The 15,376-nt window shown below is 42.9% G+C and overlaps 1 protein-coding gene across 1 annotated transcript in view; it reads right to left on the bottom strand.

Annotated features, from left to right (window-relative positions):
- The window catches only part of adgrb3 (adhesion G protein-coupled receptor B3), a 146,777-nt gene that overhangs the window by 75,378 nt on the left and 56,023 nt on the right, over positions 1-15,376 (bottom strand). Inside the window, 5 exon segments of the mRNA XM_048269104.1 lie at positions 3,798-3,855; positions 3,858-3,964; positions 5,557-5,721; positions 9,591-9,752; positions 13,077-13,187. Coding sequence (XP_048125061.1) covers positions 3,798-3,855; positions 3,858-3,964; positions 5,557-5,721; positions 9,591-9,752; positions 13,077-13,187 — 603 coding nt within the window.

Here is a 15,376-nt window from a genome sequence, read left to right as displayed (position 1 = left end):
TTGGCTGAAATCTTCCTTGATTCAATTAATAAAAATCATTACGGATATATGTCTCTTTCTCATGAGTAATTGGAGACACGGTGACTTGGGTAATAATTTGACTCACTTTGCCAATATTAAAGCACATTTTATGATAAGGATTCAAAAGCAGCCGCATGCTTTACAGCCTTTTAATGAACACCATAAAATCCTGCATCCGAAAAAAAAGCTGGATGCTCACAGCCAGGGCATACATTACATGCCCTTGTCTAGAAAGGTATAATAAGCATGTAAAAGGCAGAATAGTGATTTCTACCACTGACCTGAATTTATCCCGCACCTACCCTTCACTTCACCCTACCCATGTCCAAACGCATCCCTGAAACACATTCATGCATTCACATGCACACAAAAACAAGCCCCTTAGAAGCTTAGAATGAAAAGAAGAGCCTGTGACTGACTCATATAGACAGCCTGGTGCAGAGCTATTCCTTTGGCAGGGCTCAGCAGCATATTGGATGGTATCTGAAGCTAGGGAGAAAGCCTTAGGAGATCAGACCACTGATCGAACTCTCTGGCAAACACTCGACACTAGCAGAAATCCCTGTGCCTTCTAGTTCATGGCAGTACTCAGGGTTTGTTTTGGCCTGTGTTAGGTAATGCAGTCATAAATACATACATACAAATGTAAAGTATTTTTTCAGTTTATTTTCACAGGCTGATGTCATTGGGGCATTGTTGAAAACAGCTCCTGCAACACAAAAGCTTTACTTTGTGCTGGCTCCAATTTAAAATTTCACAATTTTACATAACTGACAGCGCTAGCTCCTCACTGAAGATCTATTGTTCAGCTAGTTTTCAGGTGGCTGAGGGTAGCAGGTGACCTCTTTTGAAACAAACAAGAGAGACCAAAAATGTTAATGCCTGAATTACTTCTTTGTATGTGTTGGTCCAAGTAAGTACTGTGTGTGCGACTCACAGGTGCTTAAAATGGATGCAGTTGGAAGGATGCACCTTCTTTTCCACGTTCCGCCAATGAATTTGTCCTTTCCTAGCCTGGCGGGCCATCCTATATCATTGAAATGTATAGTCTGGAATCGAACCATTCACCTCGCTTAATCCAAGGGGCGGCAGAGAATTGTATTTCAAACTGCCTAGGCATGCAATAGGCCAGCTGCCAATAACCATATCCGTGATCCGCCGGCAAAACGGCAAATACATCCTTCTTCGAAAGGAATGACTTTAGTGCATTGTGTTGCTCAACTTTCAAAGAAAAGCACAAGTCCAATTCTCCAAAGTTGACGCCAACGCCGATTCAAACAACCGCTTTAGTTAAGCCATAGCCACCTTCCTTTGTTGTTCACCGTCGCTATCCTTGTTAAGCCCGCCTTTAAGACTCTCTAACAAAATAGAGCGCTGTGATTGATGAAGTCCACGGGCCAGCCAATAGAAATCCCTATGGTTTGATACTAGATCGACAGGCTGAGCAAATTAATTTGCCGCTGCTAGGGTGCATCTAGATTTCTAGGCTAGTCCTTTCCTTCAAGGGAAATGGAACGTCTTCAGTCGATATCTGTCAACTTACATCTGTTGTCGAAACATACTCCATCTCCGTGGTCGGTCAGAGAGTTTAGTCCCATGACAACCCTGCACCTGCTCTCGCTTAGATCTCAAAACAACAATCACTTCAAAGACGCCAAAATGAGACTCTTTTTTTCTCTCTCTCTTTTCTATACAACAGAATCACTCTTCGTAATTGCATTCACCTGGCCGGACTCTATATCGTTCTACTAGAAATGAAGTATGATCTAAGTATTGGTAATGTTTTTTTTTTTTTGTTTTTTTTTTTTTTTACATTATTATTTTTCTCTCCTTTTCCTTTTTTTTTAAATTGCTGTTGTCCTTTTTTATTAATATTATTTCCCTTCTTGTGTATTAGTGAGAGTGACATAGGTGTATGAGTGTGGATGCAGGTGTGTTTGTGTGTGTGTGTGTGTGTGTGTGTGTGTGTGTGTGTGTGTGTGTGTGTGTGTTTGTGTGTGTGCGTGTGAGCGTGCGTGCAGACATGACTAAATAAGGATGCACATGTGTATGTGTGTGTGGGTGTGTGCGTGCGCGTGCATGTGTGAAGAGGATGAGGGTGTGATGTGGATGTAGAGCACTTGTTTATAAACTGTTCATGAGATCCATTGAAATTTTTAATGTACATTTGTAAATGAACTCTTCTGTGATCGATTGAAAAAAAGAAGATGTAAAATAAATGATAAAGAATATCACTCGCCTCAGGTATATTTCGAGGGCTTCACAGGCGTGTGCTATTCCGTGTAAGATATTTATACTGACTAAGGCGTATTCTTGACTGGAACACAAAGCGAGGGAGCAGAGAGACCTCTGACACACAGCCATGTCAGGAGGCAAGACAGTGATAAATGATCTCTGTGCAGAGCTAATTCTGGAATGGGCCAAATGGGCACAGATGAGGGAGAGGCCCTCCTATTTACTGTGTGCTTGCCCAAATTAAAATGGCTAATGGAACACTATTTTCCTAAAAAAAAGAGAGAGAGAGAGAGAAGAGAGAGAGAGAGAGAGAGAGAGAGAGAGAGAGAGAGAGAGAGAGATGGAACTCTCAGGCTTAAGCAACCACTGTCATAAACAGGCAAGGTCTGTCTGAGCCTTTGGTGCATTTGAGGCATTTTTCTATGAGTGATGAGTTCCCTGTACAGTGAAAACCTTTATAACTGGGCTATTTGGACCACAATATTTAACCCTACAACAACCTTAGCCCCTTTCCTCTCCTCTGCCATGTGTGCATGAATTAAAAACATATTCTCAGCTGACACCCGGACGCAAACATATGGCACAATCATGGCTGTAATTACATCGCCCATGCTGAATATCCTTCCACACGGTGTCATTTAACACGGAAATTAAATCAGCCCATTTCCACGCCAAATGCCATTGAGTTATAATGGAATTTGACAGCAGAATTGCCTGATTAAATCCCAGCCTAGGACTACAAAGACAATTACTGCCGTTGGAGTGGGCTGGTGTCTCTGGACCTGCTGGCACGGCGAGAAGGATGGGGTCATGGGGGGGGTGGTGGTGGTGGTGGCCTTTCTATCTGCACTGCCCCCTTGGCTGGCGAGACTGCAGTGATACACGGGCATGTGAGGGTTAACTTGGAGGGCAGATGTGTCCACTATCTGCCCCTGGGGCAGGTGGACAGGGTTGTATGACTGCACAGGGACTCAGGCACCAAAGCAGCTGTTGTTGTAGGTGGAGGCTCGGGGTGCGTGGGGAGAAGAGAGAACATGGCCCTCATTAGAACATGTGTGTGTGTTTTTGTGCTTGTGGGTGGTTTGTGGTGGGTGGTTTGGTTTGCACACATTTTTGCTTTTCCTCTGCAGTCTACATCGGCACATATGATGCAACAGCAGGGACAGAGCAGTAGGCTGGGGACCACAGTACAGGTCCCCAGAGTGTGTGTGCGTGTGGTGGTTGGCTAGGTTAGCGGTGGTGGTGGCAGGTGTGTTCTCTTACCTGTGCAGTTGGGGTTATGTGTGTGTATGTGTGTGTGTGGGGAGTATTCTCTTACTTGTGCAGTCGGGCTTATGTGTATGTGTGTGTGTGTGTGTGTGTGTGGCGTGTTCTCTTACCTGTGCAGTCGGGTTGTGTGTGTGTGTGTGTGTGTGTGTTCTCTTACCTGGGCAGTCGGGGTTGTGTGTGTGTGTGTGTGTGTGTGTGTGTGTGTGTGTGTGTGTGTGTGTGTGTGTGTGTGCGGTGTGTGTGTGTGTGTGTGTGTGCGTGTGTTCTCTTACCTGTGCAGTCGGGGTTGTAGCACTCTCTGCTCTCGGCCCAGTGCCCGCGGCACTGACCCACCCCGCGGGGGTCGAACCACTGTTGATCCTTGGCCACTGCTGAGTCCCATTGGCACAGGTCACTGAGCAGTCGCTCCACGCACTCCACTCCTGCCACTGGCCGTCCACTGGAGCAACCAAGCACGACCAGATACACGCACACACACACACGAAACGCACAACACAGAACGTCCAGGAACGTCGCCAGGAGACCACGGCAGGGAAGGACAAGGAGGAGGAAGAGGAAGAAAGAGAGGAGTAGAAAGAGGAGGAAAAATGAGAGAAGATAAGTCTTATAAAAGACACTAATATTGCCTTACTCAAAAGAAAACCCAATTTATCTGATATCTGTATGTGTAATAAAACTAAGCCATTCGAAAAAATGCAATATTACTGTGTGCAGTGAAGCCGTGCTGTACTGTAGCAGTCCAACAAGGGAAAAAACAGGGCTTATAAGCATTTCTAAGGTGCACAAGGGAGTAATTCACGGTAATTTGGCAATGTTAAAACTGGTGAATGCACTGCGGGCAGGTGCCACATTTCAATCGCAACCTGCGTTCACCACTGAAGAAAAGAAAGGTTTCCATGAGCCAGAAGGCTAACCAGTGTTTGCCTGTAAGCAAGTGTTTCTGTCTAGTCTAAATGGCGCCACAAGAAGCGGGATTGAAGAAAAAAAACAAAGTGCGGAAGAAAATAGCTGTTAATTGCCTTTGCCCCCGAAACAGGCTGCGGCTTTTAAGAGCAAGCCTGACAAACAAAGCATCTAGGATTGGACATAGCAGCAATCTGTCAGTTACCAGAAGCAAAGCCAAACATTTGCAGTGTGGAAAAACTCATCATCGCTAATCTGCTTAGCATTCACGGGCAATTGCGGCTAAGTGATTTTCACTTCAGCAGAACGGTGTTGACTCTACCAGTGGTTTCCAGCTTCTTTGTGTGTCTATATGTGTGCATGTCTGTATGTGTGTGTGTGTGTGTGTGTGTGTGTGTGTGTGTGTGTGTGTGTGTGTGTGTGTGTGTGTTTGCTCGCGCGTGCGTGTGTTTTTCCACTGTGCCCACAGCCCATCACGTGTGGGCTTTAAACAGCAGCCACTGAGCAGCAGTCCGGGCACCTGGCCTGGCGTGTGTTAAACCACTAAAACACAAAGTAATTGATCTTGTAATGTGCTTCAATGGCCAGCTGCTGCTGCACAAACCCACCCCCCCACCCCCCCCACACACACACCCACACACCACAAAGCCCATCCCAGTGTCACATTAACACTAGATGAGCTTTGATTCTCTTCAGCTGGGGGCTGGAAGGGGGGTTGGGGGGAGGGGTCCAGCACATCAGATTGAGGAGGGGAATTGGTGGCTCTATGTGGAAACTAATTTTCCAAAATCATCCTCAAAGGGATGGTGTGGCTGGTCGAGATCTGAAACCCAATGCGGAGCGGTCTTCAATTTAGGGGCCAAATTGATTACGGTCGCGGGCGAGATTGAAACGTTAGACGGGGGCTGACGCTCCAGCCTCCCACCCAGGGTACAAATCTCCAGATAGGATTTGGACCGTTGTCTGAGTGCGACACTCCCTCGGGAGCTTGAGGTGAGGAGGAGGATGAGTAGTTTGTGATGAGATGATTGTGTGTGTGTGTGCGTGTGTGTGTGTGTGTGTGTGTGTGTGTGTGTGTGTGTGTGTGTGTGTGTGTGTGTGTGTGTGTGTGTGTGTGGAGGCACAAACCTGGGCAGAGGGCGATGTTGCAGAGCTTGCTCTGGGTCTCCGGGCCGTCACAGGCTCGTCCGCCATGCTGAGGTGGGACGCAATTCCGCGAGCGTGTGCGGTGCCCGCGGCCGCAGGTGAACGAACACAGGCTCCAGGGCGACCACTCCTCCCACACGCCGTGCACTGCGGACGGACAACAGGCATTAGAGACGTCTCGATTCTCCTCCATGTAGCCGCCATCGCCTAAAGCTAGCTCTCTCTCTCTCCCTCCCTCTCTTGACACACTAACTCACACTATCTCTCTCTCTCTCTGATTTATTCATTCATTTTCTCCCACTTTCTCTGTCTCTCTCTCACTCACTCAATCACTCTCTACCTATCTTGCAAGCACATACTCAACAGCTCACAAAACATACAGTACTTATACAGCACATGAACCTACATGCGAACACACATGAGATTTCAGAAATACACACAAACAAACACAATACACACAAACGCGCGCACACACACACACACACACACAGACAGACTGGTCATTAAAAAAAACAAAATGGTGCCAGCCTGTTAGGATCACTCTGGCCAGAATACTGTACAGGTCTCTGCTTGCTGTCGCACCAACCTTGTCCAGAGCCAGTGTTCACACTGGACAGCTTTAACTAAGACCCATGGGACATCCAAGGTCATCCTACGCATGTGTTTAACCACTGCCCATTTAGGCATGGGTAAAAGCCTTTGGCTGTGTCCGCTTCATTGCTAAAAGCTGGTGCAGCATGTGATCCTATTCCAGTTTTGTGTTTGGCTTCTTCCAGTTTATGCTCTAAAAGACCTCATCTAGTCATCCAGATTTTTCAGCTTTTCACAAAATCAGCCCCAATAATGACGTATCAAGGATATATCATGAACCACAGAGATTTTCTTTCATTAAAAGACATTCCGTTTGCTGATTTTACAAATCCTAGGTTAGCTGGGTGTGCTAGCCAAATTCTTCATCAGACTATTATGCTTTAGCTAAGCAAACAGCTAACTCTGAGCCTCATCGTGAACCACATTACCAGGAGTCATGGAAGCAAAATGATGAGGGCCATATCTAATCGCCTTGGAGACATGCAATAAAGACAGCTATAATGAAGATACTTTATCATCTAATATACTTCACAGCAACGTACAATCCACTCCTGACAACATGACAACATTGATTGTCACAGTGATTGAAGCTGATCGCATTTATGATAGCTTTCAGGCACATGATAGTGAACTCGTCTAAAGGGTTAACGACACCTTGTGCTTGTGTAAGCATCCCTGGTGTCCCATCGTGTCAAGGCTGCAGAGTTGTATCCCCTGATGGTAAGCTCCTCTTTCCAGTCCTCTAATTGCCTAATGAAAACTTCAAGCCCAACTCAAACTGTAGTAATTAAAAGCAAACTCCCATTGTGCACACTAAGGGAGGTATCAAAGGGCCAATGTACACACACACACCACAAAGAACCATGTGTACTGTAAAAGGCAGGTTGAAGAAATCAGATTTAAAAAAAGAAATAAAAAAACTGTCTGCAGTTCCTCAATTTAAAAGGGAAAGCTTCTATGTTAGGTGAACAGACTTTTTGGAGCTCTTGTACAACAAAATGGAACGAACATTTGATGATGGAAATGGACCTTTTGTAAAACTTTTCTTTTTGACATGGAGTGTTGTTATGGGGTGGGCCTGTGACTGTCAGAATGGCAAGTACATAGTTTTCTCAATCTGAATCTGATTCACAGTCTGAATCTGATTAAACCTCATTATCACCCAGAGAGAAGAAATATTCTTTTCTGATTATCTGGTGGGGTGGCTATTAATACACCGTTCCATATCAATGCTTATGAATATAACAACCAGGACGACGGTTGCAGGCTTCGCAACAATGGAATCAACTGTAAACAAGCTAACTGTCCATGCTATCCTGTTATAGGGCCAACGGAAGTTGTACAACAAGCTAAACTAGTGAGCTTCTTTTTAAACAGAACCGTGTGTTTCCTTTGCTTTACAGTGGCAACCGGGTGATAAGCGGGATAACGGCCTTCAAGGTGTGTCCAGTTATACGGAATCAATTACCGTATTTTCCGGACTATAAGTCGCACCGGAGTATAAGTCGCACCAGTCAAAAAATGTTTCATGAAGAGGAAAAAAACATATATATAAATATATATATGTTGCACCTGAGTCGCAGGACCGGCCAAACTATGAAAAAAAGTGCGACTTATAGTCCGGAAAATACGGTAATTAACTCCGCTGCGCGTCGGGGAGTTCTTTGCCCCTCGCCCTCGTCCATTAATTCCGTATAACAGGACACCTCGGCGGCCGTTATCCCTTACATTTCTTTTGTCCTATTTCAACAGTTTCATCATCCTCTTCTAGCTAGACAAACTTCTAGTATTTAAAAGCACAAGATACACACATCCTCAGAAATATATTAAACTCGGAAACATGTCCGCAATGTCTCTCCTTGCTAAAGAGCTTCTCGGCATTATTAGTTCAATATCCTCGTCCACTGGCAGCACTACATCACAGAAACTCCTAAAAACAATGCTACATTACCCCACGGAGTCGGGGAAAAAACAGACATAGACCATTAGGCGCAAGTCTGAAATGCACCTGGGGGAGAAGAGTGATTTTATTTGTCTGACTAAGTTATGTGCAGTTCTTTACTCTGCATTATATCTGGCTAGCAGCCAAGGATGTTCCATGGGGATATACTGTAGCATGGGTAGTTTGGCTTTTAAGTAGGCTACTCCATTTCTGAGCAGGACAAAACTCTTGTCCGTACCAAACAAGGCATGCCCCTAATGGCATGCTCAAGAACATGCCGCTAAAGAACTGTAAAGATGCTATTCCAGATTAACTTTGGGCTGAACCTTTCAGATTAATTGTTTTGAGACTGCTTTCCCACAGTCTCTTCTGTGAGTTTAACGAAATGTGGACCCCTTCTGCTGAACAATGACCCGATCCTTGATCGCGGTAGGCCTATGCTAATGCAGAGTAGCCTAAGCCCCTGACAAAATGTCAGCTTGTATTGTGTGGCGGAATTAGTTGGCAGAGGAAAGCTTTTCTTTGACCTAAAGCACACACGTAGGCCTACACAAAAAAGCAATTGGGGGTAATTTTACCTAGCCAAACCGCTTCAAATGCTACTCATTTGAAATAACTCGACTGAAATAAGAAAAGTGCTGCACGGGGTCTACCACATGAGATAAGAGGTTCTACCGCAGGAAGACGAAATGTGAAGAAATAGCGCGCTGATAGAGGGATGGATTGGACTGTTTAGGAATATGATCTCGGCAGCAGACTTGGCTGCGGCTTTTGTACGTGTCACCGATACCTCTGCTGGCTCCCTCTGGGAAATTATCAAAATGAACGAGGACTCAAATATGCCAAAAAGCTGTTTTGGACCGATTCTCCCACTCACTCACACACACACACAAACACACACACACACAGACACACACACACACACACACACACACACACACACACCGACAAAAGGCAGAAAAATGATGAGAGGGTTGGCTTTCGCTGTTCTTAAATCATTTCTGAGTAGGAAGAGGACAAAGTGCATGCCTAGATTGACTGCCACCAGAAAAAGGAAATGAGTCATCCAGATACTTGGCATCACTTCCTGTTTGCAGTTTTATAAGACAAGGCTGAAGTACTTTATAATGTCATACATGAAAGAAGGCATCTATTGAGCATTTTTTTCTTTTTTTTGCAAACATATCACAATGAAATAAATCCAAATTTAAATATACATATGAGGGTGATCGGGGATGAAATATATAAAATGATATAATATGCAATACATTCATAAAAAAACTATCACAAGCAGCATTTCACAACACAACTTAGAATAATAACAATAACAAGAGGAATGTGAAGAATAAAGATAATTGATACTAGCATGGCACTCACATTCAAGGCAAGCAGAGCAACAACACACATCACTAGTGCACTGAGAGAGAACACACAGACATATACACACGCATTGAGAATTTAAAGCATAGGTAACTATCACTACCTGGACAGAGGGCAGTGTTATTGCAAACCCTTGACTCTCGTAAAGGGCCGCTGCAGTGCGTTCCATAAGGCGAGATACACGTTCTCGTGCGCACCTGCGAGCCTTGACCACAGGTGACCGAGCAGGAGCTCCACTGGGACCACTCCTCAGCGCCCGTCTCACCTGCGTGGGAGAAGGGCGACACGGGTTAAAAGCAGCAACATGGTCACATGGAGTCCCCTGTGGGGCGGGGAGGGTGGCCTCCGAGAGGCAGGCAGGGTGCAGCGCTAAAGACTGAGAAGTTACATCAGGTCACCATTTGATAGGGAAGAGACTGGAGGTAGATTGAGGACATATCCGAGAGAACTGGGGGTGGGGGTGGAGGGTAGGTGGGGGTGGTGGTGTTGGGTTGAGGGTGTCTTTTTAATTATTTATCTGTCGTAACGACAACCCCTGGAACTAATCAAAATGTTTGAATACCAAATGCTTGCAGAGATTACCCTGGAGGTTTAGCGTGTTTGCTGGAGGGGGAATTGAGGAACAAATTGGAATGATTAGGAGTTTGGGCTTGGCAGCTACAGTTTCTCACTGCCTGTGCAAGAATAGCACATTTCCTGTCTATTTCTGTGATTGGGGTCAGATCATTAATGTCGTCAGCTCTTCATAGCGCCCTCAGACGAGTGACCTCAGTGTAACTTCTCAGTTGGGGTCTCCTTGTTGGCTTTCTCCAGCCTCCAAGTGAGAGCCGCCGAACAGTCGAAGACTGATCTCCGTCTCCTCTCATAAGCATGCAAGAGGCTTTGACGAAATCAAACAAAAATGCTTTTTAGGAAGCTAAGGACAGAAACCAAAAACCAAACCGTGATGGAAGGAAAATGCCAAACATAATAGAACATGTACATACCATGCAAAAAAATGGATACTAGTTAGAGAGAGAGATGCCACTTGAAAGTGTGTTAGACTCCAAAGAGGTTCAGGATGCGAAGACACCCAAAGCAGTGTAAAAGAAAGGCAGTGTAAAAAAATAATAATTCAGAACATTTGACTTGACTTCGGCCTAATATGGAACTAAGGAAGTAGGAGACATTCATATATGAGTGGACCTGGATATCTCAAATTCAACCTTGCCTGTGATCAATACTTGGCAATATTGATAAGAGAGAGACCAAAGTGATTTCCTCCATAATATTCAGCAGATCAAAGCATTTTAGGGAAGAGCCGAGAGGCGCTGATGGGTGCTGATTTCATACATTTTCTGCCAGGTTGCACGGACCGATAAGAATAAGGGGGATGACTAGACTTGTGCCATATACTGCAGAGTTCTGGGTCACATTGCGAGCTAGTTGCAACTATGTGAGGACAAATGCATACACAACACTCTAGGATTGACATATGAAGCATTTACAAGCCACTCTGGATGATGCAGAGGACCTTGCTATACGTTAAGAGACCGTTCCCATGGTAACTCAGGTGTTTGAGTCTAATGCCATCACGGTATGTTCTCAGCATCATGCATAGTCTGTTATAAATGATTTATAAGTGCTCCATATATTAGGCAGTGTTAATAATATTTTTATAAAATTTCTATATAGAGGCCTACTTTATTAAGTTGCATCTAGTCTACAGTGTGTCCCAGGGCTGTTGTATAATGTTTGGTTCAATTGCCTTGTGCATTTACAAACCATCATCTGATAATGTCTGTAGTAGCCAAATATATAAATCTAATTCAATTTAGCAAGAATAAAAAGTAGCAGTCGTGTCACTGAGCAAAGAATAAGTATGGCTGTGAGTTGTAATTCCCAATGAAGCAGTTGCTGACCGGAATTTGTCTGACTCCAATTTTTAAACAGGCTCATTGATTATTTGAAAATTGACCACCTGATAGGCCAGTTAATGAGCGTTTCCATAACATTTCCACGGTGGCTGTCTTGTCGTCGATGCTAACGACTGGAAATCCTTTGTAATGTTGGATTTTTGCAGATCATCACAAATGTGTGTGTATGTAAATCAGGCTTATGGCAACCACCAACCAAAAACACCGATTCAAATGCCCTGGAATGCTGAATACAATAAGGAACAATACAGAGTCCACCCATCAGGAAGCTTGGATTCGGGTTGAGAATTTTCCAAATCAACCAATATGGAAACATGTCAATATAGTTTAGTATTTGTATTATTTTATTTTATTTGTATGGCAACAACTACTCATTTGATTACATTTGAAATCTTTCCATAATGACGCAAATAACATTTAGGTCATAATAATGAATAGGGAGTCACATATGCCCTGGCACTAAACTGTTTTTTTTTTTTCAGCTCTGAATACATTCAGATGTGTCTGAAATCTTATGATGCTCTTAGGATGCTCTAATTGCATCACAGTCACTAAGATGGTAAAAGTTTAAGGAGCAATAAACCTTAATAATGAAATAAAAAGCTTTTAACATCATTGCGATGATCATATATTGGACTGAAAGGTGGATCAATTGGCTGTATGAGGCAGTGCAGGGTATTAACAGCAAGCGGTTTATGAATGGATAAACCAAAAAGCACAACACGGAATGATTTGTCAAGAGACAGATAATACAGTCACATGAGGAGAGTGGAAGGAAAACGCTGTTAGGGGTTTAGTGAACAGTGTTTTTTGCAACTCAATGTGATAATGCACATGTGGGCTGGGCAAATGTCACATGCAGCAGAACACGGTAAACGCAACAAATAAAGAAATAAATAAATAAAAACAGGAAAGAGACAGACTGGCTCGGAAACAAAACCAAGAGGGAAAAACAGATTAAAAAAAATCAGAAAGCCACATGACAATCAGCTAGGCAACTGAAGTCCCCACATTGCATCTCTTTATTATGGTCGACGGAATGAGAGTAAATGGAGAAAGGAAACAATAAAGAACAGAAAAGAAAGGAAAGGCAAAGGATAACCTCCAGAGACTAAACTCAGAAAACTCCTCACAGTCGCATAAACTATGTGTGTCAAAGACAGGAATCTGCAACCCTTTTGATTGACAGAGATGATCATATTAACATGGTAATGTCTTATGTCATTTTAACTAACAATTTACCACGTTCCTCCATATATTTTACCTTTTGATCGTAAGAGTCAATTCTATCTTAGGAGTTAAAATGTCTATAATTTTTTAAATGCATATCGCTTTCTGCATAGTCACCCCTCTTAAATAAATAACAAATATTACATTGTATTACTAGTGTCTGCGGTTTAGCGATGAAACAGCATGAAAACCAAATGTGCTTGTTCCCAAACTAAAGACACTCTGGGGAGAGTGTCAAATCTATCTTTGTAATCTGTATTTGTTTGTCTTTTTATTATTATGTGACCATAAAGGAGAGAAAGAGAAAGAAATAGTGTGATAAGAAACACTGTCACTTAAATTAAAAAGGGTGCAGCACAATAGAGAGCATGCAAGAGGCTTAGATGGAAATTAAGTTTAGGTAATAACAAAACCAAAGGAAAGAAATATAACTATTGAATTACCAGTTTGTGCCATAAATTTAGCAGACTCATCTTGCTCCTGTTGACCCTTTGTGTCATGAACTGATCTCGGCCGCTGACTTTTTACAGTATTCTCTTCGATCATTCCAAATTCTAGGGACAGAATAAAGGTTCATGAAAGCTAGGCTTGGACAAAGGACTTCAGAGAATGTAAAAGACTTAACACAGGACCCTGGAGATGCGTATCGATGGCAGGACAAGGCTAGAAACAAAGATTACACATAGATAAAATTATTTAACCGTGTCACTTTTTTTCTTCCTTTTTTGTTTACTTTAAAACAGTGAACAATGTAACTGTTTACCAGTAGTGAGTTGGGGGTATTAATTGTGTTTGAAAGCACAGCTAATACACATAAGCATACATGCAAATCAACTCACATCACTTTTGACAAGAGATTAACTTTCATCCCACCCTCCCCTCTCTCCTTAAGAAAGTAAAAAAAAGAATAAAAGAGAATGAAAGTAAACATGTGTAAGCTGTCTGAAAGCCACAGAGATAGGGGGCATGAACATAACATGCTATTGATCCACAATTTTTTGCAACAGATTTATGATTTTTATGCTATTAGTAGTTATAGGTAAAGAATTAGTAAAAGAATAATCTTTATGTTGTAACTGAAAACAGCAAGTATCATAAGATCTATTATCTGAAAATGTATTCTGAGCCACACTCAATTTGTTTGTTTTGTCATCCTCTCTTGACTGCTTTTTGAATGTATCTTCTTGGACTGCTTTCAAGTGAATGAAAAGGCTGGCTGATTACTGAGCCCAGTTATATATTTAATTATCAAAGTCAAGTGGGTTTCTACTAATGTGTCATGCTACATGAAAACAATAACAAATTTAAATTACATTAAACATTGTAGAGCCAGAAAATATTGGCTTACACTCTTGAAGCAAACAATGTCAAACTGTCACTGTAGAAAAATATCCTTTCAGAAACACTTTAAAAACAGAATCCCTTAAAAGGTTTTATAGCAGTTTGAAGTGAGCTCATTTGACTTCAACTGGGTTCAATGAATTAGCATAGGATGTGTTTCATGAAAAACCTTTATCTTAAATTAAAAAAAGAACACCAAGAACCTTTAAAACGAAACACAGTACAGTGCAATGGTTCTATGCATAACCTTATCTGCACATAGAACTCGTGAGAACAGTTCTGCAGGGCTCACAAAGGTTATTCAGTGCTAAAAGAGTTCTAACAGCTGATGGTGTCTAAAAGATAGAGGTCCTCATTAGAGGACTAAGCAAAAAAGACCTTCACAGACACCTCCATGGGGAAAAATAAAATAATCCTTTTCTTTTACTGATAACAAAAAGTACACCCAAACGGTGTGCCTATTGTGGTTCACATAGATATTTGATGTTTGCTTCTAAAGAGCAGATTTTTACAGTTAGCGGTTTGGAGGGGGTCGCAGAACCCACTGATGCTTAATAAAACTCAGCCAGGCAAACGTCACTAATTGGGAATTACAACTACAGGTAAAGGGAGGCTGCCGGAGAGAAGACAGCCATACAGCAGCACCTCACGCTCAACTGTCTGATCTCAATTTCACCAATTCCGTGTCCAACTGAACATTAGTCTTTTTTTTTAAATAAAAAAAACAGGACGATTATGACAGAACACTGTTGTCACATGAGGTGCCAGAACACAAATCAACATTAAAGTCTTGCAGTAAAAAAATGAGGGATGGAGAGAGAGAGAGAGAGAGATTGCATTAAAAATGCAGGTGAGAGAAATGGAGGTGTGAGACCATGTGGGAGTGCTGTGCTGATCCAAGACTGCGGGCTCATGCCCATTTGAAGCTGGGGGCTCTGTGCTGGCCTCGGAGCGCTCTATTTGATGTGTCTCACCTGGCGCCAGGAGCGCTACTCTGCGCAGCCACCTCTTTCCCCTGCCTTTGATCCCACCTCTTCATCCCGCGCTACACTTCAAGCTACAAATGCGTCATTTCACCGGGCTCTTGTCACCGCATTCAATGCTTTACACAGAGACATCCAACCTTGAATCCATGATGCCCATGATCAATGTTAGATACAGTATAAGCTAAAAGATTGAGTGATCACTCAAAAAGTGTTGCTGGATCTCAGCATCTCCTGTATCTCTGAAGCTCAAACAGCACCTAGTTTATGGGTTCAGCACTCAGGAAGCCAACATACAGACACTTACATTTGTACTAAATCATAATTCACTTCAAAAATGTCTGCTGAAATAATGTACAGGAAATATAAAATGAAATGCAGCATTGTAGACAACAGTATGTAGATAGTATGTCATGTTC

This window comes from Alosa alosa, chromosome 18 (genome assembly GCF_017589495.1).
Source record: "Alosa alosa isolate M-15738 ecotype Scorff River chromosome 18, AALO_Geno_1.1, whole genome shotgun sequence".
Lineage (NCBI taxonomy): Eukaryota > Metazoa > Chordata > Actinopteri > Clupeiformes > Clupeidae > Alosa > Alosa alosa.
Note: the sequence above shows the minus strand (reverse complement) of the source record. Positions and strands in the feature narration are given on the sequence as shown.